The 25,154-nt window shown below is 40.5% G+C and overlaps 1 protein-coding gene across 3 annotated transcripts in view; it reads right to left on the reverse strand.

The window, feature by feature from the left end:
• The window catches only part of LOC139543943 (retinoic acid receptor RXR-alpha-A), a 156,839-nt gene extending 137,607 nt beyond the window's left edge, over positions 1 to 19,232 (reverse strand). For 2 of the 3 annotated variants that reach the window (XM_071350539.1, XM_071350538.1), the window contains exon 1: positions 18,951 to 19,231. In XM_071350539.1, coding sequence (XP_071206640.1) covers positions 18,951 to 18,978 — 28 coding nt within the window. In that variant the 5' untranslated portion in view covers positions 18,979 to 19,231. Of the gene's footprint in view, positions 1 to 18,950 lie in introns of all 3 variants that reach the window. The other variant, XM_071350537.1, reaches the window with a different exon arrangement.
• Between the last annotated feature and the right edge of the window lie 5,922 nt (positions 19,233 to 25,154).

The following is a 25,154-nucleotide window of genomic DNA, read 5'->3' on the forward strand; positions in this document are numbered from 1 at the left end:
TTTTGTTTCAAACGTGGTGATCGTGCCTTTGATAATCAACAAAACTTGTTTCATCTTTCTACCTCGCTTTGGTTCTGGTGTGAAAACAAAGAGGTTATTTTCTGTGTGCTTTGATTAAACGTGTTGACGGTGGGAAGGAGATGGAGGGAGGTTTTTATGAGGAGTTGTGTTTGGTCCCGGGCCAGGTCTGGTCTGGCTCCGCAGCCGCCCGGACGCCCGCTCACTTCTGTGACACTTAATTAGCCCGGCTTGTACAAAGGGGAGCTGGTCACATGGGTCCAATTTGTCCCACTATAAAGTCTGGAATGACTCAACCAGTGCGGCGACCACGGGAGACTCCCCTTCATTTACGTGCCTGCAACACCGGGCTAGAACTTTGAGGATGTCTGAAAACAGGACTGAGGAGGAAAAAAAGGAAATCAAAGGAGGTGACCCTTAAATTCCAGGGAATTTCTCCAGATGTTGCCAAAATATTCAGCTGAAGTGCTCCAGATGTGCTCGCTCCGGTTTTCCCCTCCCTCCACTCCGCTCACCGTTTCCAGGACTTCCTCTCTCTCCTCCTTCTCTTTCTCTCATTCACTCTCTCCACCCCCCCAGGCCTTTTCTCCGTGCATCCACCCCCTCTTTATAACAGTGCCCCTTGATGCCACCTTTAAAGCGAGGGGTTTAGTAGCCTCCGGGGCACATCAGCATCCTCTTGGATCCTGTAATAAACACCCAGAGAGAGAGTGAAATGAACAGCATCCCTTTTTAGCTCACCGAATCAATTAACGGTTACTAACAATAGCCCCTCCCTCTATGTCCCTGATATTACTGTTATTCTCTCTTTTTCCCATCCCTCTCTCTCTTCACTTCCACGCTGAGGCAGAAACAGCAGAAGCGCTGGTGTCTCTCCAGAGGCCACCTGCCTCCCACAGAGAACGACCTTACCACAACCCCTGACCTTCCGTCTCCCAGACAGCTCACACTGGCAGTCTGAGCCTCCCTGCCCTTTGCTGCTCACTCACAACCAGGCCTCGCACTACATATACACACATGTACAAACACTGCACACATGTACATACACATGCGCGCACGCACGCACGCACGCACGCACGCACGCACGCACGCACGCACGCACGCACGCACGCACACACGCACACACACACACACACACACACACACACACACACACACACACACACACACACACACACACACACACACACACACACACAAACACACCCTCCTCCCGGCTGCTCTAGTCTGGCTGTATAATCCGAGCTCATCTCATGTCATTCATTCCAGGATGTAACAGAAGAAACCGTCCAAAAAGTGACACTTGAACTTCTCGGAGATGTTTCTGCAGGCGCGGGAATGTAAGCACTGTGCAGAACACACAATGACAAAGACATGGCCAGCACCTGCCTGCCTGGACACCTGTGTTGCTCAACAGCTGAAACATGATATTTCTCTGAAATATGACCAAAAAATAAATTATTTTCCTCCTACCAAAATAAAATACAGTGGAGGGGAGTTGATACAACCAAAGGCTCTTTATGAGTCAGGTTTAATGTCACCCAAACACATTCTGCCTCCAACACAATATGGAACAACAAGTTGTTTGACAGGAAAATAACTCAACAGCCATTTGATCTCTCTCTCTCTCTCTCCCTCTCTCTCATATATATATATGCCTGTGCCCTATGCTCTAGCAGCACTGCACCTATCACTTCCACTCAAGGGGAGGGGTGAGATGGATTGGTAACAAAAAAAGGGACCGAAGTAGTCTAGTCTCTATTGCTAGGACTGTTTCCGTGGTTTCTGTAATGGATCCTGCTTATCCTAATTACAATCATGGCCCTTAATCTGACTGGTTGGTTTAAGCACACCAGCATAATCCTGGGAATTAGTAGATACACACCGGTCTACACTCTCCACTACGTTATACACAATGTTTTCCCTCTTTTTCCATTTCTCTCTCTTCACTGTCCATTCACTCACTCCACTGTTTACTCTCTTTTCACCTCCCAACTCATTCTTTCCCTCCTTCTGCATTAAATCCAGATATATCCCTATAGATTCCTGTTTAAAATACTCAAAACAGCTGCACTAGACCCCTGCTTAATGCCAAAGCCACAGATGTAGGATCTTAATTTGAGCCAATATGCTACAGCAGGAAAATAATCCCACAGCAATAGGAAATGTGAATTATTATGTGGATTATTGTAGGGGTTGATAAAATATGTGATACGTAGGGGTTGATAAAAAATGTGATACAGCAAATCAAGTCTGACATTAAGTGGGAATTACAAACTTTAGATATATTTTTAAACCCTCGAATACACTACAAGTTTGCATTTCCTGTCGTGCAGGAGAATTCTCAGCAACAAAATAGTGATCAAATTAAGATTCTACATTTGTGTACAACACAAAACACCAGATCAATAACATCTGATGTTCTGTGTCCAGGGCTAAAAAGGGCTAAAAAGCGGTTAAGAGAACTTTGGGTCTGCCCATGCACTGTGCCCCTACACTGCTAAACAGTGGTGGAAAAAGTACCCAAATATCATACTGGAGTAAAAGTAAAGATACCTTAATAGAAAATGACTCAAGTAAAAGTGAAAGCCACCCAGTAAAATACTACTTGAGTAAACGTCTAAAAGTATTTGGTTGTAAATATTTGGTTGTAAATATACTTATACTCAAATTAATTTTATTAAGCAAACCAGGCGACAGCATTTTTCAGTTTTTTTTAATTTATTTACGGATAGCCAAACGAAGCATGTATGTTTAGTGAGTCCGCCAGATCAGAGGCAGTAGGGATGACCAGGGATGTTGTCTTGATAGGGGCGTGAATTAGACCATTTTCCTGTCCGGCTAAGCATTCAAAATGTAACGAGTACTTTTGGGTGTCTGGGAAAATGTATGGAGTAAAAAAAAACATTATTTTCATTAGGAATGTAATGGAGTAAAAGTAGTCAAAAATAGAAATAGTAAAATAAAGTACAGATACCCCCAAAAATTACTTAAGTAGTACTTTAAAGCATTTTTACTTAAGTACTTTACACCACTGCTGCTAAACCCCTCTGCCACATCTTTCCACCAATCTGATTCTTGGCTGGGGCTGAACATCGTGGCACCTTCCTGTAACCTGTGCAGTGTGTTTTAAAGACTGTGCTGCTACTGTGGCCTTCTGGCGTGCAGCACACTGATCATCACTCAACTCATTGGCTGGCGCCTGTTGAGGTGAGAGACGTAGTAGCACGGCTGCAGACTGGAGGTGGGGGAAGTCCCAACACCTCTATGTCTAAGAAACGCCTCATAGAAATACCATAAAACTCTATTTCTGTCTCTTCCTGTGGGTTTGTGTGTGTGTGTGTGTGTGTGTGTGTGTGTGTGTGTGTGTGTGTGTGTGTGTGTGTGTGTGTGTGTGTGTGTGTGTGTGTGTGTGTGTGTGTGTGTGTGTGTGTGTGTGTGTGTGTGTGTGTGTATATACATATACAAATACTTGTTTTAAACTGCCTATAATGAAATGGTTTAAATGGGAGAAATCATCAGTTATGTTTTTGATCAGTGTACTTGAAGCTCATTAAATGTGAAATAATTCATACATTTTTAAGACAGAAGTACAGTATGAAGATATCAGATCATGAAGGATCATAAGAAATCTGAATTCTACAGCAATTTCTATTGGGGGAATTCCCTTTTTATGAACTTTTCTCTCTGTGTATCAGTGTTCATTTTGGCACACATTTTTTTATTTAGTCTAGTCTTGGTCATTTTGACTAAAATATTATTAAGTCTTAGTCACATTTTTGTCACTTGAATAATGATTTAGTCTAGTTATTGTCAAAATGATGAAAACAATTCCCTTTCATTTTAGTCACATCACATTTGTATTGCCTCATTAACCTATAGTAAAAATAAATCACTGACTTCCATGTGCATTTTTCTGCATCACATCCAATCACATGATTCTCTTCCCAACAGCCAAATTGGCAGAAGAAAACATTAGTCAGCAGCAGATTAAAAATCCCCCCCTTGACAGGGCCCTAGACTAACATGTTCCCCTGGTGGCACTGGTGCCACTAACTGTTTTCCGCAGCGTCACGCAGCGTCACACACACAATACTTGCCAAAACTATAGTTTGTTAACAAGAAATTTGTATATATTTATATATATATGTATTCACATACAGTTGAAGTCTGAAGTTTACATACACTTAGGTTGGAGTCATTAAAACCACTCCACAAATGTATTGTTAACAAACTATAGTTTTGGCAAGTCGGTTAGGACATCTACTTTGTGCATGACTCAAGTATTTTTCCAACAATTGTATACAGACAGATTATTTCACTTATAATAAACTGTATCTCAATTCCAGTGGGTCAGAAGTTTACATACACTAAGTTGACTGTGCCATTAAACAGCTTGGAAAATTCCAGAAAATGATATCATGGCTTTAGAAGATTCTGATAGGATAATTGACATAATTTGAGTCAATTGGAGGTGTACCTGTAGATCTATTTCAAGGCCTACCTTCAAACTCAGTGCCTCTTTGCTTGACATTATGGGAAAATCAAAAGAAATCAGCCAAGACCTCAGGAAAAAAATTGTAGACCTCCACAAGTCTGCTTCATCCTTGGGAGCAATTTATACGCAAGTATAAACACCATGGGACCACGCAGCCGTCATACTGCTCAGGAAGGAGACGCGTTCTGTCTCCTAGAGATGAACGTACTTTGGTGCGAAAAGTGCAAATCAATCCCAGAACAACAGCAAAGGACCTTGTAAAGATGCTGGAGGAAACAGGTACAAAAGTATCTGTAATTTTTTGTGCATTGTTGTTTGCTGTTTTCTTCTATCTTTTCCTTTTTGATCTTTAGTTCATTCTCTTGGTGCATTGGGGGGTTCTTGGGGGAATGAAATTAATTGTATTTTTTTTCTTCTTCTTCTTGGGGTGGGGGTGGTTGTGGGAGTGGTCTCGAATGGTTGAGGGACAGCTATTGGGGAACTGTGGGGGGATCTTGGAGGGTTCGGGTTCACGTTTTTTGGCCTGGTGGTAGATTTGTCAACGTGCCCTTGAGCAGGGCATTGACCCTGGATGCTTATGTGTGTCGCTCTGAATGGGAGTCTGTTGGATGACTGGTATTATGTAGCTGTTGAGCAGCTTCACTGCAAGTATACTGTATGTTTCGGATAATCAATAAAAAATATTTTAAAAAATTAAAAAGACATCAGTCAGGAAGTTAAAGCTTGGTCGCAAATGGGTCTTCAAAATGAACAATGACCCCAAGCATACTTCCAACATTGTGACAAAATGGCTTAAGGACAACCAAGTCAAGGGATTGGAGTGGCAAACACAAAGCCCTGACCTGATTCCTATAGAACTGAAAATGCGTGTGCGAGCAAGAAGGCCTACAAACCTGACTCAGTTACACCAGCTCTGTCAGGAGGAATGGGCCAAAATTCACCCAACTTATTATGGGAAGCTTGTGGAAGGCTACACAAAACGTTTGACCCAAGTTAGACAATTTAAAGGCAATGCTACCAAATACTAATTGAGTGTATGTAAACTTCTGACCCACTGGGAATGTGATGAAAGAAATAAAAGCTGAAATAAATACCTTTCTCTACTATTATTCTGACATTTCACATTCTTAAAATAAAGTGGTGATCCTAACTGACCTAAGAAAGGGATTTTTACGAGGATTAAATGTCAGGAATTGTGAAAAACTGAGTTTAAATGGCTACGGTGTATGTAAACTTCCAACTTCAACTGTATATTTATATATATATATATCACCTTATAAAGACATTCACAGTGCTTTAGACTGTGTAATAGACTACTGAGATGGTAGGCTATTCAATAAGATATTTTGATGTGCAACCTAATCCAGTGATTGTCATGAATTGTGGGTTGACAATAGGGTATTGATGAGCTCCAGATTTGTCGGAATTTTGTTGTTCAATAGAGATGAATTTGCCTACATCTTTATGTGTACTAATATCATAGGCTCATTTATTTTGGGGCTAATTCATCACATGAGGAAGTGAAAACTCAAAACATATTAGCTAGCACATTAGTCATGACTTACTCTAACTGTACATTTTATGTCTTAAAAAATACTTTGCAGTTGTAGCCTCCTACACTATGCAACCGCAATGGCCGATGCGCAATTGTGCATTTCACGCTTCGTGTCTTAAAACCATGTCAAATATCTTGGTTGGAAAATATTTGCTATTGAGCTCAATATTAAGAGATAACAAATAAAAAAATATACCCACAGAAAGCTGAGAAGAACAGTAGTTGCTTCCAAAGCTATTTATTTCCCGCAATTGGATTTTGAAACGCTATACAATCAGAAGCCTTTTTACCGTCTCCCGGAGGGTACATCAGCAGGCCCCAGGGAAACAGGCCCTGCGGGCAATAGGCGAGGGTATAGCCTACTATTGTAGACTATTCTCCCTATTATAATTCTATGTACACTAATCTTCCAACATTAACATGGGTTGAAGAACTGAATGTGGGAATTTTCAGAATGAATCAATCCCCAGTTTTCTTTATTTTGTGAGTAAATGCTTTCCTAACCATTTTTTTATGATTCATAAATACTTTCTGAAACCTAAATAATCTATAAGATCAGAGTATTTTTTAAATCTGCAGAAACGGAGACAAATATGCATATATTTAGATGGCTTTATTTCATTGATCTGTATATAAAGAATCTGTAAAATGATTCTACTGAGTCTGTCGACAAAATTCTAACTAAAAGGTACACTGTATTTAAAGGGATGGCTTCAGATAAATGTACTGAAAACCCTATTGAATGAAAACTCCACGAGAAAATCTGTTGGCCAACAAGTCTGAGGGTTTTCAGCTGTTGAATGACATTTATTCAGAGCATGCAAGGGAGCCACACCTGTGACTGACTAAGGTAAGTCTGACTACCAAATACTGAAAAGTGCATACGAAAGGTGTGCATAGGAAAGACTTAAATTCCTAAGTCTCAATTAGCCCCATTGTGGATAACCAAACCAGTTCTCATGACTTAATCACAACATTATTACTGACTAAACTTCCAAGCAATATTCCTGTATTAGAGCACTGTGAAAGAAAGTGTTACAAGCTATTTTACAGGGCACAATTCAACTCAGGGCGCAATTCAAGAGATGTTCAGTTAAGTAAAGTTGGCCAGCAACAACAAGTCCTTGATGGAGGTTTAACCATAATACTCTAGTGGACTGTGTTCTGACTCTCCCCCCCACTCTCTCTCCCTCCCCCTCTCTCTCTCTCTTCCGTGCAGTATAGAGCCGTGGGATCTCTGGGTAGGAGGGCAGAGTGATCTTTCTCTCTGTGCGAATTATGAGTGTGATCTGGTCAAATCCCCACAGAGACTTCAAAAGAGTGGCTGTGTGCATCCTGAATACTCTCAGTCCCACAGAACAGAACAGACACATTCTCACATTCCCTCAGCCTGCAAATCAGCCAGAGAGGTGGGCATCCAGAACGTGTCCTGCAGTGCAGGAAAAGGAATACTCTATAGGAATAGATTCACAGTAGAGCATTTCAGCATGAACGGAATGGTCTTAGAATGGTAAAAGCTGAATGGTAAAAAAAAAGAAGCTTGAATGCCCAAAGCAAAATTCCTCCAATGGTAAAGCACACAGGGGTCAGGGGTCAATGTTTAAGGTTCAAAGTTCAGCGCAGCCCTTATCAATAAACCTCTCCCACTACCTTAAACACAAATAATTAACAACTGTTTGAGCGATTGCCATGAACCTCTGTCTGATGCCCAGTTTGTGATGAGTATTGTTCTGAGAGCAGAAACAGGCTGGGGCTGGGGTGATACAGCATATGATCATCAGCATGGAGGTGCACAGCTTCTCTCTCCCAGAGTCAGTTCCTTTTTTACTGCCAGCAGAGCAGCACATACAGTATATCCTATGAAAAGTGACAGTCTAGACTTCCAAGGCACTTAACTTCCAGTTTGAAAAAGAACCTCGAATTTTCATTTGCGGCTGTGTTCATAATTGTGTTTCAATTTTTTCTCTGTCTTGTACATTTGGTTCTAATGCTGGCAGGGAGGGAGGGGGAGGGGTGGCAGGGAAAGGGAGAACATTTTCTTTGAATTGAAGGAGTAGTGAGGCTTGAGGGGGCGTGTGGAAGAGAGGGTCAGGGAGAAAGAGAGAGCTGTCACTTTAAGTTGTTAACTTTCACTATAAACCTCTTCCAATAAAAATGACAGCTGCAGCCCCCTCTCAAAAGGAAAGCAAAAGCATCACATGAGGAACACAAAACTGGACGGCTGTGAAAGACAAAGTTGTCCAAGGCGTTTTCGCGGTGCAGAGCCCACCCGTTCACCCCCCCCCCCCCCCCCTCCATGCCCCCCCACCAGACACACCCACTCCCAGTATTACCTTTGTTCCTGAATTACTGCCAGGAGAGGAATGCAGCCTGCAGTCTCCCACCCTCTGCCTTCACCCCCCCAACTTTCTCATCAAAGACCATGAACTTCACTGGTGGGAAGACGAGGGGGCGGGGGTTACCTTCTATTCCTGAAATAGGCTACCCCCCAAACATACACAAGAACAATAAAGTGTATACCCTTGATTTGTAGAGGTACTAGGAATAACAAACAACTTCAGTAACAGGTGGTGGGACACACTTATAAAACCAGCTCATCAATAATGACCATACCAGACATTGTTGAGCTCAACTGTATTTAGCAAACTACTATGTTTTCTTTAGGTTTGCAGTCAGGGTTGAGTATAACACCAAGGCCAATGCCATTCTGGCTTCCACCAAAAGGTCCCTGTCCAATCTGGTTCCATCAAATAGAAAGAGGAAAAGTTAACCTATCCCTTAGAGTGCCTCTATATTTGTTTCACCATCACCATCACTGCCATGCTAAAAGCAATACTTCACCAACACTTATTTAATGAAATGTTACTTTCTGAACCTGTGTCAGCTCTCTCTGCAGTCTTATTTACGTTCAGTCAGTTCCATTATCAAATCAAATTGTATTGGTCACATACACATATTTAGCAGATGTTATTGCGGGTGTAGCGAAATGCTTGTCAAAAACACACAAAAAAACAAAATACTGCAAAGTTTCATAGGAGCTAGAAGCAGAGCTGCTATGTCTGTTGCCGCCATCTTACAAGCAACCAAACAACAAAACCCATAAAAATGTTGAAACAGTGTAGCAACCCTCATGTTACATGATACATTAGGTTAAATGAGGACGGTTATCCTTAGTTATCTCTAGCCATAGATAACATAGTTGCAGTACATCTCAGGTATTACTAGATCTGCTCTCTTCCCCCATGGAGAAGACAACCAGGCCAGTTAAGACCACGTCATTTTCTCTGTTTAATAATACACCCCATTCTCCCAAAATCCATCCGAGCTGGCGAAGAACACTATCCTTTTTAATACATGGTTTCTTGGCTTATTGTGATGGCCACACTCAAATTCCTCTGACTAAATTGACACTCCGTCTGTTTTCAATGTCACTGCTCCAATATTTACAGCTTTAAGTGAAGAGGGAGAAAAACAGAAAAAACAGGCTCCAGTGGCTAGTTAGCAGCATATAGAACATGCCGCGCCAAAAGCAGGATGTCATCACCACAGCCAACAATCAATCCATAACTGTAAAATGCTCGAACTGTTATTTCAAACAGTGGCATGTTTTGAATCCTAATGCAACACAACTCTAGATAATTACACAGAGCGAGCAACTACTCAATAGATTCAAGGGCTTATCAGAGTTAGTGGTGTCATTGAAGTGGACAATTAACAATCAGAGCATTAGCGGGGATTTAAATCCAGAGTTACGGACTGACAAATCAAGAACTGACGACAAATGGCATGCTGATACAGCATGTTGAAACAGTGTGGAATGATTAGAACCTCAGCTGTACTAAAGAAGCATAGATAGATGCTGATTAATAAAACACTAACTATTACACTGCTATTACACTGCTATTACACTTATATTACACTGCTATTACACTTATATTACACTGCTATTACACTTATATTACACTGCTATTACACTGCTATTACAACACACATGCAGACTTTAAGTTATGCTGGGCCTGTAAACATTTTGGAAAAATCATACTGTCAATGATTCTAACACGGAGACACGGAAACTACAGTAGGCCTGTAATAGTTAAATGCCTAGTTAAATAAAGGTTCAATTACATTTTTTAAATGAAAAATATAAAACAGTAACCTGTCATGTCTATGTGAAAGTTGGCATGGTGAGATGTTCCATATGTCTGATAAGCCACATAAAGGCCAGTGTGATCACAGTGCCAGTGATCAGGTGTGTAATCAGATAGAGATATCCCAGAAGTCCCTGTGCCTCTCATCTGTGCAGATTGGCAGTGGTGGGTGGGGGGGGGGGGGTGGGGGGGGGTGGGGGGGTGGGGGGGGGTGGGGGGGGGGGCAGGCTGCTGATATGTGTCAAGTTGTAACATGAGGCGCCCCTGAAAGACCTGCAGTCACAATAACACGGCTGCCTACAGCTTCGGGCTATGTCTCTCCTACAGGGGACAAGTTGTGCTCTATACAGTTCACCAGACATACAGTAGCTGGGTTTTAATCATTTACACTGTGAGTGTCTGTAAGTGTAAAAGACTCCAAAGAACTAAGCCTATAGATCCACATGATATGTTGAAATATTATAGTTATAAGTTGTTTTCCCATATTTTGGGACAAATAGATAATAGGCCTAGGCTTTACTGTATATTGCTAATTACTACTTCAGATAATAATAACGATAATTCAAATAATAGTCATCATAATAATATTTTCATCATAATTAAGTGTAATGAAAAAAGGTACAGCACTAATGAACATAATTCTGAACTGCAATGTATCAGAGGAAAATATAAAATAGTGACATTCTCATTAGAATAAAAAACATATAGTATACATTTCAATATAGTGTTGCACGGTATAAAGAAACTTCGGTACTTTTTCAATACTAGAACATGAAAAACTGTTCAGTACTAGAATTTGTGTTACTTTCGTACTTTTGTGAAATGTGTCTCAAGTCATATACGAACTGAGAGGATCGAGTCTGTCTAGTTATTTGTCTGAATCTTCTCAAGGTGGCAGTAGTAAGCTAGTCAGGCTACTTGCTCTTGCACATGCAGTAAACACAGTGCGAGCCACTTTTGAGAAGCAAGCGAGAGGAGAGAATCTGCTTACAACATGGCTTCTTCTAACGAAAACATCATACCGCCACGCCCGGAACTTGTTGACAAAACTCGTTTCAGAAGCGAACTATGGGAATACTTTGCTTACAGAGCAGATGATGAAGGCCAGCCCACCGAAACAACTATGCAAAAGGTGCTGCAAAGCAGTGCAAGGGAGTTTTAGTTCCAAAACGACGTAAAAACTATTTTACACATGAGATTTTCATTGTAACGTTATTCTATTAGCAACTAAATTCAAATCATTTTTGAGCGACATTCATGTAAGCATTATAATATGATTACAACCCAGAAGAACTTAGCTATGACAGCAATATATTTAGACTACTTCTCGTTTGCCAGCAGCCCTGGTGTCCTCAATAGTTACCACATCCACAGTTGAAAAAGTTGTGATGGGAAACTTTCTGCACATGCCATGGTCAGTGTGAACCAGAGTGACTTGACACAACGCTGGCCAAAAACTATGTAGCTACAAACAAAACAGAGTTAAATGGTTCCAGTCTGCCATGAAGCGTTCATCTATGTACAATATACGAGTAACAGCCTAGCTACATTTTCAAATATTATAAGTTTCAAATTTAGTCAGAAAGTCGTTTTCATTGTAAGTTAAGCTCGCGAACATTAGCTTGCTGGTATGATCTGTGTAGTAATATTATTCGAATCAGAAACACATTTACATTTCTAGTTATAGCCTAAGTTTAGCTAGCTAGCATTGAACCTAGTTGGTTAGCTTTAGCTACCTGCAGATCTATACTACAGCTATGGCAATGTTTGCATTGGTAGTAGTATGAGTTGAGATTATGCCGGTTTATTCATTTAGCTAGCTAGCCAGCTAAATTTCTAAACCAAATATTCCACTTAGCCAGATGATCACATGACCCATCAAGTTAGCCAGGTGTGTCTGGGGCTGATTACGTGGCCATCTATTGTATTTCATGAACATGTGTACATGTCTAGACAACAGTGACCCATCCACTTAGCTGGATGTGGCTGAGGGGGTGGTTATAGCATTTCTTTCACATGAACCATCAATTTAGACAAGTGTGTCTGGGTAAGAATCATCTAATAATTATAAAATATTTATACAATATTTTTATCTGGACACTTTCTGTACACCTTCTGTATCCGGTGCATGTGGCAAATAAACTTAGATTTTATTTGACATAGTGTGTGTTTACCAGAGACGGTAATGTGAAGAACAACATGACCTGCACCAAAGTCAGATTAGGATATAGGCTAAGGACTAGATAAAGTGTATTTTTACCTGGAGTTTTTCCTTATTTTAGGCTACTACTTTCACCACTTTTAGTCTTGAAAACGTTGGTTGTTTACTACACAACTCAGTCTGTTTAGCACATGGCCTCACATTTGAATCCTTAAAGAGATGAGTGGGGCTAATGCTTAAGAGGGTGTTTACGATGCTGAATGGGTTTAGACAAAGTAGAGCTCTCCAGTAGGTGTAACAAAGCATTGAAATGACATTTTCTCAAAAGTGGGATTACAAGTTTATCAACTTTCAAAGCAGAATTACTTTCCCATTGTTCCTCAACTGCAGTGTATGATATGCAATGTCTCTACTTTTATCCAATGTAAAAAACACAATTTCAAATTTTACTACATAGGGCCGAATACAGGTGTTTGTCACATTTCTACAAATACTTTTCTTTAAATCTGATTTTAAACCTTAACCCTAACCTTAACCACACTTCCAACCTTATGCCTAACCCTAACCTTAACCACACTTCCAACCTTATGCCTAACCATAACCTTAACCACACTTCCAACCTTATGCCTAACCCTAACCTTAACCACACTTCCAACCTTATGCCTAACCATAACCTTAACCACACTTCCGACCATATGCCTAACCATAACCTTAACCACACTTCCAACCTTATGCCTAACCATAACCTTAACCACACTTCCAACCTTATGCCTAACCATAACCACACTTCCAACCTTATGCCTAACCCTAACCACACTTCCAACCTTATGCCTAATCATAACCTTAAATGAAGACCAAAAATCTTTTTTTTTTCTTATAGATTTTTACTTATAGCCATTTTGACTTTGTGGCTGTGGTAACTAGTGACAACCCAGCTCCGGGGCGGAGCATTGCACCATGGAAGTTGAAATGCACTCTGGGAATAATAGTATGCTGTGTAAAATCCATTGTATTTCTATAGCATGTAGACTATTGCAATATAGAAGCTTCAGAAATTAGCTTCAAAGTGTCTTTTTTATGCCGTTTTGGAACTAAACTATTAATTTAATACATTCAATTATTTTGCTGTAATGAATAATGAATTATAGGTCTAATGAATGTCATTTGATCCAATATTATGGACATAGATAAGCAAATTAACCTTGATATTAACCTTGAAATTAACCTTGAAATAAAACACCATATTAAATAACAGAATATCTCAAATTGTCTTTATGCCAAACCATATCTGAGTCTCGGAGCATACAAGATTATTTTACAGTTACATCTAAACTGTTATACATGTAATGATGATGACATTACAAAGCCAAGTGTGTTAAAGCCAAGTGTGTGTGTGTGTATGAGTGAGTTAACGTGTGGCATGGGAGAGAGGGAGAGAAGAGGGGGATGTGTAGCCCATGCAAAGTAGCTAGCTATGTAGGTAGTAATTTATGGGACCTGTGTGTGTGTGTGTGTGTGTGTGTGTGTGTGTGTGTGTGTGTGTGTGTGTGTGTGTGTGTGTGTGTGTGTGTGTGTGTGTGTGTGTGTGTGTGTGTGTGTGTGTGTGTGTGTGTGTGTGTGTGTGTGTGTGTGGTGGGTGCTTATATGTGTCCTATTACATAAATGCATGAAATTGCCATGAATATTGTTATCACATACCTTTATATCAAACATGACCCATTTACACAACTAGTAAAAGTGTGTGTGTCTTTTGCATGTGTGTACTGTTTGTGGTGTGTGTGTTGTATGTGTGTGGGTGTAGGGGGGGGGGGGATTCACCCATGCCTTTCAATGAGTGCAGGTTATGTTTAGCTTGTCTGTGTTATTGTTGTTGATATTACTTGAAAATGTATTGGCTAGAATATATTATGAAGATGACTGAATGTTAAAGAATTATATATTGTTATTTGTCTTGTTTTCAGATGAATAACATCTAGTGCTCACTGGCAAGATCACTGGTTCCATTAACCTCTGCAAGGAAACGAGCAAACAAAAAGAAACGAAACATCAGAGGACATTATTTCCTTGATAGACAGAAAATCTACAGAGAAACATTCAAGTTTCTACACGGGTAAGTTTTCTTTAGAGTAATACAACTTGATGTTTTCTGTTGTTATTGGGGCTGCAACAGTATGAAAAAGTTCATGAGTTTTTTAAGAAAGTATGAGTAGTAGGCTGCATCATGAAAAGAAATACAAGAGCTCATTTATTTTCTGATTTGAGTATTTGTACAAAAAGCTGACTGCAGTGAAAGTTCTACAAGGAACATGGTATGGCTTCGAGGAAGAAAAGGTGTGGCAGTCGTCTTGCCAGAAAACGGGTGCTGTCCTACGAGGATATTCAGAGAATCGTCCACTACGTCAACTTCACTGATGTCCAAGCGATGCCGCTCCCAGGACAGATCTTTGGATTTAAGAGGGCAGACATCCGGGTGCTACCGACATTTGAGACCAAGTCCTCTGTGTGGCACAAGTATAAAAACTTTGATGCGTGATCCTTTTCCTGAATCTTGGTAGTTTCAGATAGTTATATTTGTATCAAACGTTCGTCAGCTCAAGCCAGTGGACCAGCGGCAAAGACTCTAACGAAGGCCCATACAAATCGTATCCAAAGAGACTGTAAGTCCTTCCTCTCTGGTGACGTGTGGTCAGATTTTGTTTAACGTTTCTCACTTTAGTTGAGAAACATTTTACATTAGCGTAATTTACCAGACGCTCCAGAACGACTTACATGAGCAATTAGGGTTAAGTGCCTTGCTCATGTGCACAGACAGATTTTTCACCTGCCGCCCCAGAGATTACTCTGACCGTTTTTAGTGCTCACCCCTCTATCCCCTTCACTGTTTCAGCTCTTTTCAGATGTTGTTTACTCTGTATGACTGTCATACAGAGTATGCAGGTCCTGGGTTTGTGAGAGGGTTGCTTGGGCACATCTATACTCATTATCTGTGACGTATTTATAAGAGATGTTATTTAACGTGGTTATTGATTCATTACTTATCCTCCCAAGCCTTATCTCCAAATGTAATCTAAGATGAAAAAACTATGGGCCACAACCATAATATGTTCGAGGACTGTGTGTGTGTGTGTGCGTGCGTGCGTATGTGTGTGTGTGTGTGTGTGTGTGTGTGTGTGTGTGTGTGTGTGTGTGTGTGTGTGTGTGTGTGTGTGTGTGTGTGTGTGTGTGTGTGTGTGTGTGTGTGTGTGTGTGTGTGTGTGTGTGTGTATGGTAGAAGAACACAGGCACTCATGTCACTGGATTTCATGGATTGTGTTTTGTATTAAGTAAATAGATGTTATTAATTATTTGAATAAATATCTTAAAAGTAACTGCAAACTTTGACTGCGTTTTTTCTCAAAAACATGGTTTGGTGATACAGCATGTAATGGCACGTAACTCGCTTGATATTTGGAGTAGAGATCATATTGGTCTCATTAGAAAGCTAGCCTTCTCCTCTTCCCAGCACTGTAGAAAACTATGTGTTTTGGGGTCAATGTGACTGATTATGATAGAGCAAGTCACATATTAACACAAAAAACATCTTATGTAGTTTCTTGCAATAGCCCTCTGTGACTTTAAATAATATTTCTCTCAAAATTGTGATTCCTAAAAGATGTGTCCAGAGATTTGGTGAACTCAGATTGATCTAAAATCCTAAATGAATCAGGAATGAGCTCCACCATAAGGACCCTATATTCATGTCCATATTACATGTAGTGCAACAAGACCACTCATGGTCTGTAAAGTTATGTTTTTATTGGGGATTTTCAAATTAATAATTTTCCATATTTTACAAATGTTTGTATTGAACTTTTATTTGTAAATATGTCTGTATCTGTTGTCAACTTCGTCAGTGGCTAGTCTAACTCTTTCCTGCAGTCAAATTACCAAATCGTCCATGTAGTGGCCTCATGGTTGGAATATTACTAATATTTGTCATAATTTCATAATTAATAAACATTATTTCAAAAACCCGCCGAAAATCTGGTGTTTCTATGTAAAACGGTTTTGTTATATTTCAGTCTTCTGTGATGTACAGAAATGATGTGTAATATACGTGTAATGTTTGCAATTTGTAATATGTGTAATATATGTGTAATATTTGTAATATGTAATATGTGTAATATATCAAGAAAAACATGCCAAAATGCTAAATAAATTAGCCCTGAGGCATTATATAGTGCTATAACACAAAACAAAAAGAAGTTTGGAGATTTGTATTACATATTTGAATAATATAATGTTAGAATTAAACAATCAAGAATTTTAAACACTTGTTGGACAATCATTTAAACAATTATACTGAACAAAAATATAAACACAACATTGAAATGAGTCAATTGAAATACATGAATCCCTAATCTATGGATTTCACATGACTTGGAATAAAGATATGCATCTGTTGGTAACAGATACCCTTAAAAAAAGTAGGGGTGTGGATCAGAAAACCAGTCAGTATCTGGTGTGACCACCATTTGCCTCATGCAGTGTGACACATCTCCTTCACATAAAGTTGATTAGGCTGTTGATTGTGGCCTGTGGAATGTTGTCCCACTCCTCTTCAAAGGCTGTGCAAAGTTGCTGGATATTGGCGGGAACTGGAACACACACACGTCAATCCAGAGCATCCCAAACTTGCTCAATGGGTGACATTTCTGGTGAGTATGCAGGCCATGGAAGAACTGGGACATTTTCACCTTCCAGGAATTGTGGACAGATTCTTGAAAAATGGGACCATGCATTATCATGCTGAAACATGAGGTGATGGCGGCAGATAAACGGCACGACAATGGGCCTCAGGATCTCGTCACGGTATCTCTGTGCATTCAAATTGCCATCGATAAAATGCAATTGTGTTCGTTGTCCGAAGCTTATGCCCACCGCCACCAAGCGGCACTTGGTTCACAACATTGACATCAGCAAACTGCTCGCCCACGCGACGTCATACACGCTGTCTGCCATCTACCCAGTACAGTTGAAACTGGGAATTATCAGTGAAGATCACACTTCTCCAGCGTGCCATTGGCCATTGAAGATGAGCATTTGCCCACTGAAATTGGTTACGATGCCAAACTGCAGTCAGGTCAAGACCATGGTGAGCAGACGAGCTTTCCTGAGATGGTTTCTGACAATTTATACAGAAATTCTTTGGTTGTGCAAACCCACAGGTTCATCAGCTGTCCGGGTGGCTGGTCTCAGACGATCTCGCAGGTGAAGAAGCCGGATGTGAAGGTCCTGGGCTGGCATGGTTACACGTGGGCTGCAGAAGTGAGGGTGGTTAGACGTACGTCCAAATTCTCTAAAACGACGTTGGAGGCGGCTTATGGTAGAGAAATTAACATTACATTCTCTGGCAACAGCTCTGGTGGACATTCCTGCTGTCAACATGCCAATTGCACGCTCCCTTAAAACTTAAGACATCTATGGCATTGTGTTATGTGACAAAACTGCACATTTTATTATTGTACCCAGCACAAGGTGCACCTGTGTAATGATCATGCTGTTTAATCTGCTCCTTGATATGCCACACCTGTCAGGTAGATGCATTTTCTTGGCAAAGGAGAAATGCTCAATAAGAGGGATGTAAACAAATTTGTGCACAAAATTGGAGAGAAATATGCGTTTTATGCGTATGACAAATGTCTGGGATCTTTTATTTCAGCTCATGAAAAATGGGACCAACACTTTACATGTTGTGTTTATATTCTTGTTCAGTATACATGCCTTTGATGGTGTCTGATGGAGTTGACATGAATCCAGTTAGTTGCATTGTATAAAATAGGTTGTTCCGTTACATGGTGTGATAGCTTATACTTTGGTCTATCAAAACATATATTTCAAATTTTGCCCATCTTTCAAGAATTCCTGAGCTTCAAAACAGCAACATTTTCTCTCAGCCACATGGCAAAATTTGTAAAAAAGCATGAGATTAGCTATAAAACTGCACTTTAGGTTTTTAAGTATTTAATATACTATGTCCCCAAGTGCATACGCAATGTAGCGTAATTTAGCCAGGTGTGTCTCCCTGGGACAGTTGGCTATATGTAAAATGAATGCGCGAGTAGGTTTTGGGTAAATTCGATTTTAGATAGTAGCCTATCTCGTAAAAAAATCGAATCAAAATGACCATATTTTGCAGAATATTCTAATATGAACTCTATTGAAAGAGAGAGTATGATTTTTCTGAATGAGATGTCACCCTAATCAGGCGGATGTCATCAGGACAGATAGCAGTGGCACACGAGAGTGAATTGTAGTATTTGACAAGCCTGACGCGACTCAAGTTTTTTCTGTGAAACATTACCGTGAAACATTTCTTGAAAACTTCCAAACAAGAAGTCTGTCTTTCCATATATTGTGCACAACGTAGACTAAACATGACTTTTATTTTACCTGACTGTAATTACTCATTTCTGAAGCTTCAAAATACAGTGCATAAACGACACTATCACTCGGAAACTCTGCGTGAGTCTAAACGTTGTAACAACTCAAATCTTGCGATAAAAAACAATTCGAAGAGCAAAAACTTACCCAATGACAAGAACGGTTTGGTTTCCATGTCTGGTGGGTTAGCTCATGCCAGCTGACACGACCGTGTGAGTTTTCAGGCGGGAAACAAGGGCGTTATTCTACAAGGCTGGAAAGATGGATCCAGGGCAGTAAAAGTGACAGTCTTTCAAAAACGACGTTCGTTTGTGTCAAAATTCACCTAATGTTTCTACTTCTGTTTGCTCACTCAGCTGCGCTCACTCCTTGCGCTCCTCTCTTTTTAGTTAGAACTCCAACTACTGGATCCGCACTGCAAAAGGGACCCTCGAAAGGGGGACTCCCACCAACGCAAGAAAACCGCAACGACACACGAGAAAGGGGGAGTTTATTATTAACCCTTGTAGGACTTTTACTGTCGACGCCAACATGTGAACATTTGTTAAGTGTCCTCATATAGCTGTCACTTTAGCGTCGGTCCATTACAAACTGAATTTTGAGACGGTATGAAACCAATTTATCCAAAACTCGAATTTACACACGACTTGGCATTTCAAAATAAGGTTGAATTGATGCAAGGGGAAGGTAATTAAAGTGCTTTTTTTTCTCGTGAAGGAAGGCATTCTGACGTTTCCGTTGTTTAGCATACACCTATTGTATTTAACCCAGTCAAATCAAAGCTGTGGCATGGGCATAAAACATCCATAACATGCCTATTGAAAATAATTACATTTCTCATGTTCAAAGTATAGGCTAATGATTATACTAATGTATCAAAGGGAGAGACAATAACTAAATATGAAGTCATAAAATAATGTCAGGGCTTGAAAAGGGGTAGGATGGGGTTACAGTAAGTCAGTGGTTCCCAACCTGGGGTACTTGGGCTATCCACAGGGTACTTGGGAAGACTCATAAGACCATAGGCCTACTGGTAAAATCCCACGAGGGATACTTTGTGGGTTCTTCAGACAGAGTAAAATGTGATTTGGGGTACAGTAACCAAGAAAGGTTGGGAATCACTGCAGTAAGTTGTATGTTATTATCCCACAACCTATACTCTCCTCTCACATCCACTGGCATCAAAAGTATTCATGAGCCATCGGCAATGCATAAAAAAATCTATGTATTCATTGCAGATGCATCAAAGTTTAGGCACACTTTCACAGGCCCCGGAGCTACTGTACCTACAGTATACAGCAGCATGCGGCATTTACATAACTCCCATTGCATTAGAGCACAGAGAAGTAGGTCATTTCTCCATCATTGTTCCCCTGCTATCCTGTTCTGGGCATGACAGTTTATCCCGAATCCAAACTGCATCTGTGTTGCCTCAACATCCTAACCCTCACCACATATGCTGCACACGTGGAAAAGCATGTACTGTACTTGAATACATTTCACAAGAGTGAAAAATACATTTTCACTTGAGATTACATTTCACCCAGAGAGTTGTTGGAGGCAGTTTTGGCAGCAGAATACCATAGCCCCTCTTCAAGTCCCTCCTGCCCTGTTTAGGATAGGAACATTTTATATATAGGAAGTCCTGAAGCCACCCTGTAGGCCTGTGCAGAGTTCTCCTCATCTCATTGAGTATTGAAGGTGTTCACCACATTTGTGCTGAGGCGAGATTAATAATTAATGCAATGTATGGCGCATGAAAGATCAAAGCCAATTGTGCAATAAACCAAAAGCAAGTGTGACACCAATTCAAGGTGTGTGTGTGTGTGTGTGCTCTTGAACGTGTGAGACAAGAATAATGGGAGAGTTCCCCCATGCCATGTTACACTTTTAAGTTATTTCTGTTTATTTTGAATGGACAATGTGTAATGTACATGTCCTTGTAGCTGTGTAAATTCCTTCAGATGTAGTTCTGATTTGGACTTTTATCAGCTTCAGAGTTAAGATTGGTGAGCCACACCTATTTAAACCCACACAACGTCGTTTTGGTGTCCCCTGGCCCTAACCCCCATTGTTTCTGAACAGGGCATTGTGGGAGGTCACATACTAGTGAACCTGTTGGGAGTAGATTTTCTCCAGGCTCCGGAAAACAACCCAGACCTCTGTTGCATTTCTGAAATCCTTCTACGCTCAACGCACTTCCTGTTCAAGCCCATACACAGCAGCTCCACCAATCAAATTGAATGTGAGGGAGTCACAGGTTTCTTGACCGTAACCCATAATGTCCACAAAAATCATAAAAATATTAAACAAATTGACTAGAGGAGAGCATAGGTTACTCCCATGGCCCAGGAAAAACATCAAGTTTTACGAAGTCTTCTCTCTTCCTTATGTGAGGAAAATGTGTATCTCTTTAGATAATAATTCCAATACAACTTATGACTGCTGGATGACATTACATCCTGTTCTGATGACCACAGGGTCCAAAGTAAAGCACAGTAATGTTCAAATCAAATTAAGTTTGTCACACACGCCAAATACAACAGGTGTACACTTTACTGTGAAATGCTTACTTATGAGCCCTTCCCCAACAATGCAAAGTTCAAAAGTAAGAACATTTTCCCAAAAAATAAAAAAAGAAGGGGTACGAGGTATTGGAGGTAATTGAGGTAATATGTACATGTAGATAGAGGTAAAAGTGACTAGGCAATCAGGATAGATAATAAACAGAGTAGCAGCGTATGTGAAGAGTATGAGTGTGTGTGTGTGTGTGTGTGTGTGTGTGTGTGTGTGTGTGTGTGTGTGTGTGTGTGTGTGTGTGTGTGTGTGTGTGTGTGTGTGTGTGTGTGTGTGTGTGTGTGTGTGTGTGTGTGTGTGTGTGTGTGTGTGTGTGTGTGTGTAGCGTTAATATGCATGTGTGAGTGTAGTATTTGTGAATGTGTGGGTAGAGTCCAGTGTGTGTGCATAGACCCGGAGCAAGAGAGTCAGAGCAAATAAAAAAGAGGGTAAATGCAAATAGTCCATTGTGCACATAGAAAGGTTAATTGTTTAACCATTGTATACAATTAATTGCCCTGTTGGTGATGACAAGAGATCAGGGAAGGAAAAATGTAAAGATGTCATATTCTATTCATCTTCAGCTCAGATGGCTGTTGCGCCTGAGGCCTGTGCTCTGTAATCGAAGACAGACACAACACACTCTTTTAAAACGCCTCAATCGCTTGTGACCCAGCCATTTAATCCTCCTCCTTGGCCATGATTAATAGCTTTCTGACCCTTCACCTCCTTCCATACCAATTCTCAGGAGGGTGTTTTAGGTGTCCCCTGTGCCTAACTCTTCAGATGCCGTTTCTCTCTTCAACCTTGCTTGCCACGCCCTTGACTGTTTACGGTGACGGCTCTTCCACTGGTCTCTTTCTCTCTCTCTCCCTCTCGCCACTGCAGCCCTTAACACTCGTACCCGTATACAGGTTGATAAATGGCTAAATTGGAACATAGTGGCTGAACAGCAACATGCTATACATGACGTCAGACCTCAGGCTCTGCGCTTCACAGCGCTGTATGGGTTTTGACTGACAGCCATTCTGAACTTGAGCACCACACACAATAAGTTGCCCCCATCCCTCCCGCTAATTGGGAAACTTTAGCAAATGTTTTGCTGACTGAGTGAGGAAAATGCTTTAAATTAATTAACTCAACGTATTTTGATATGTTGAAGATTATAATAAATACTGCTTTGATGTCATACAAGCAAGCCAAACACCCGTGAGTCCAAATGTGGACTTCACATTTCCATATCATAAAACTCATGTCATATATAGTACAGCGTTTATGATCAATATGTTTGATGCACAGTTACAAGATGATATGGGGTCATACCCTGGGTTATTCTGAACACAATGAGCCTATGTTTGTCTACTGTGAAGAAAACTAGCCGGGGCACATTTACCTGAACAGGGCAATCATGACTCCTTTCTGTGCGCACCAAAATGACTGTTTCTCTGAATTGCATTGTGAAAGCCTAAGACTGTAATATTGCACTTTATAACTTAGAAAGTCATGTTGCCAATAGAACAACCTTTCAAATGATGTCCACCTTACCCAGATTGAGATTTACAATGGACCAATTTTGGATTCTGTAAACAACAACAGTGATTGCGTGATGACGGGGATGCAGGGTTGTGTTCCAAACAAAACAACTACAAGTGTGCTTGCTCTAGTTCCTCAACGGCACAGCTAGGAGAGCCCAAAAAAATCATATTTGAGTCATAAAAGTGCATTGAAATGACTTAGGAACTGTACATACTTTGGAGGTGTGTGGCCACTTGTAAACACCAGTTAGTCTTCTCACTCAAACCCTTATGTTTCTTTGTCTTGTGTTGCTCCTACGACACATTTTCCAGGAATATTCATGTTACTGAATGTATCCAGAGTATTTTCAGATTTCGTCATCAACAAATGCGGTGAAAAGTACAGTACATGTAAAATGCACATAAAATCAACAGTGTATTGTTTGGATTCAGTCTTGTGTCAGGTCCACTGTTGTGTCCTCACTTTTGGTCTAATCATTTCCCCATAATCTCCAAACTGTTCCCTTTCAATTGCTACCATGGTTACGCATATGTTTCATATTTCTTCTGTAAGAAACATTTCAATTTAGCCCTATCTATATAGGCCAAGTCCCACGAGTGTAAAAGGTTAAACCATGTGTGTGTGTGCCTTAGGGGGAGACCACCACTATAACTACACTCTCTGCTATGGTAGCGTTGACAACTCTCCCCCCTCCTCCCTGTCTTAAAGTGTGTGATAAATGGTTCAAGATCCTTTTGGTCTTCTTTGTGTTTTGACCATTCAGAACAAGCTCCTTTCTGTGCCAATGGCAGTGCTGTGCTATTCAGAGGAATCTGCACAAGAGCACATTTAAACTATGAAAGTCTACTTATATTCAAGCTTTTAGCTAAGGGCATGTTTTTGATCTAGAAAAACCTAAGAGGCAAATTATCATTAGAAACTTCAAAGGCAAATTAGTCCAGTTATTTTAATCTCATTCGCAGATTAGAGAAGGGAGAAAAATCTTTAACAAAGGTTACAAAGATTTCTCTTTGGTAAAGGATTCTAATCCTGGAACGTTTAGTAAATGGCATGTAGTAGAGAGGGATGAAGATAGAATAGTGCTATAGAAAAGAGAGGATTGCAAAGTGTACAGGATCACCATCAGGCCGGTTGCTGAGCTGGTGTTCTGAATTGTCTGAGGTGAATTGTCTGCCCCCAGGGTGGATCTGTATGGGCAGAACCTTCAAGTTCACATTCCTTAACCTTGAGTTCAGGGTTTTGTCTTGGGATGGCGTTGAGGCTACTCCTTCTGGAGAGGTCAACATTACTAGAGCCAGAGACAGGAAGATGTACCATACACCAAGACACTGCTATAATGTCAAAAAATATGATCCACTTCTTTTAGAGCATCTCAAACTGAATAGTGTCAGAGATTAGTCTTTTTCAGATCAGGATATCATAGGCTCTTCTGCCCTGAACTATGATAGGGCTCTTTCATCCTTGAGTTTAGTTTGTGTGTCCAATTTTTTTCAATGAAAAATAAGAAAAATAAGATCCACAGATGCCATACTAGAGATTCAATTCAATGCCATCCATTTAGATTCAGTGTTGGCAACAATTCATTCAAAATACTTCAGGGGATGTTATACTTTGTGTGCACAGAGCCACTTCTCTGACAGGGTTGCGTTTATACAGGAGTTAATTTGATCGGAGGCGGGAAGGTGTTTGTTGATTTCTTCCCATCAGATAGAGCTCATGGATATAGTGAAGGAGCAGCAGGGCCAGGGAACAGTAGGGGGAAAAACACACGCTGGCTGCACAATATTTTCATAAATGATTAGAACCCATCTTGCTCACGGCCGTTATCAATATTGAACATTACATCACCGGCACTACACAAGGGTTTGAATCATACTCTAGGCTGTATGGTTTAAATACTGCCACAGGCAGACGAGAATCCCTTCACACCGCGGGAACCTGCAAAATTGAAGCATGCATCATTCTTTAATATCACATTTAAGTGAAATTGGCTACATTTAAACAGACACCATGATAAATCTCCACAGCACTTGGCGCATGCTGTTTTTATCACATGGTGGAAAATGGCTGTCTCTTCCGAGCATTACTGTATCTGGAATTGAGTTCAGCATTATTGCGTGCTGATAGAGTGATGGCAGTCTTGAGAGGGACAGATTGACTCATTGAGTTATTGGCCTATGGAAAGGTGAAGGTGTAGTCAAGTATTTTTGCTATAGGCTCCAGCTGAAAGATGGCAGATACTGTCATTAGAGTACAGTA

This window comes from Salvelinus alpinus, chromosome 18 (genome assembly GCF_045679555.1).
Source record: "Salvelinus alpinus chromosome 18, SLU_Salpinus.1, whole genome shotgun sequence".
In the NCBI taxonomy this organism is placed as follows: Eukaryota; Metazoa; Chordata; class Actinopteri; order Salmoniformes; family Salmonidae; genus Salvelinus; species Salvelinus alpinus.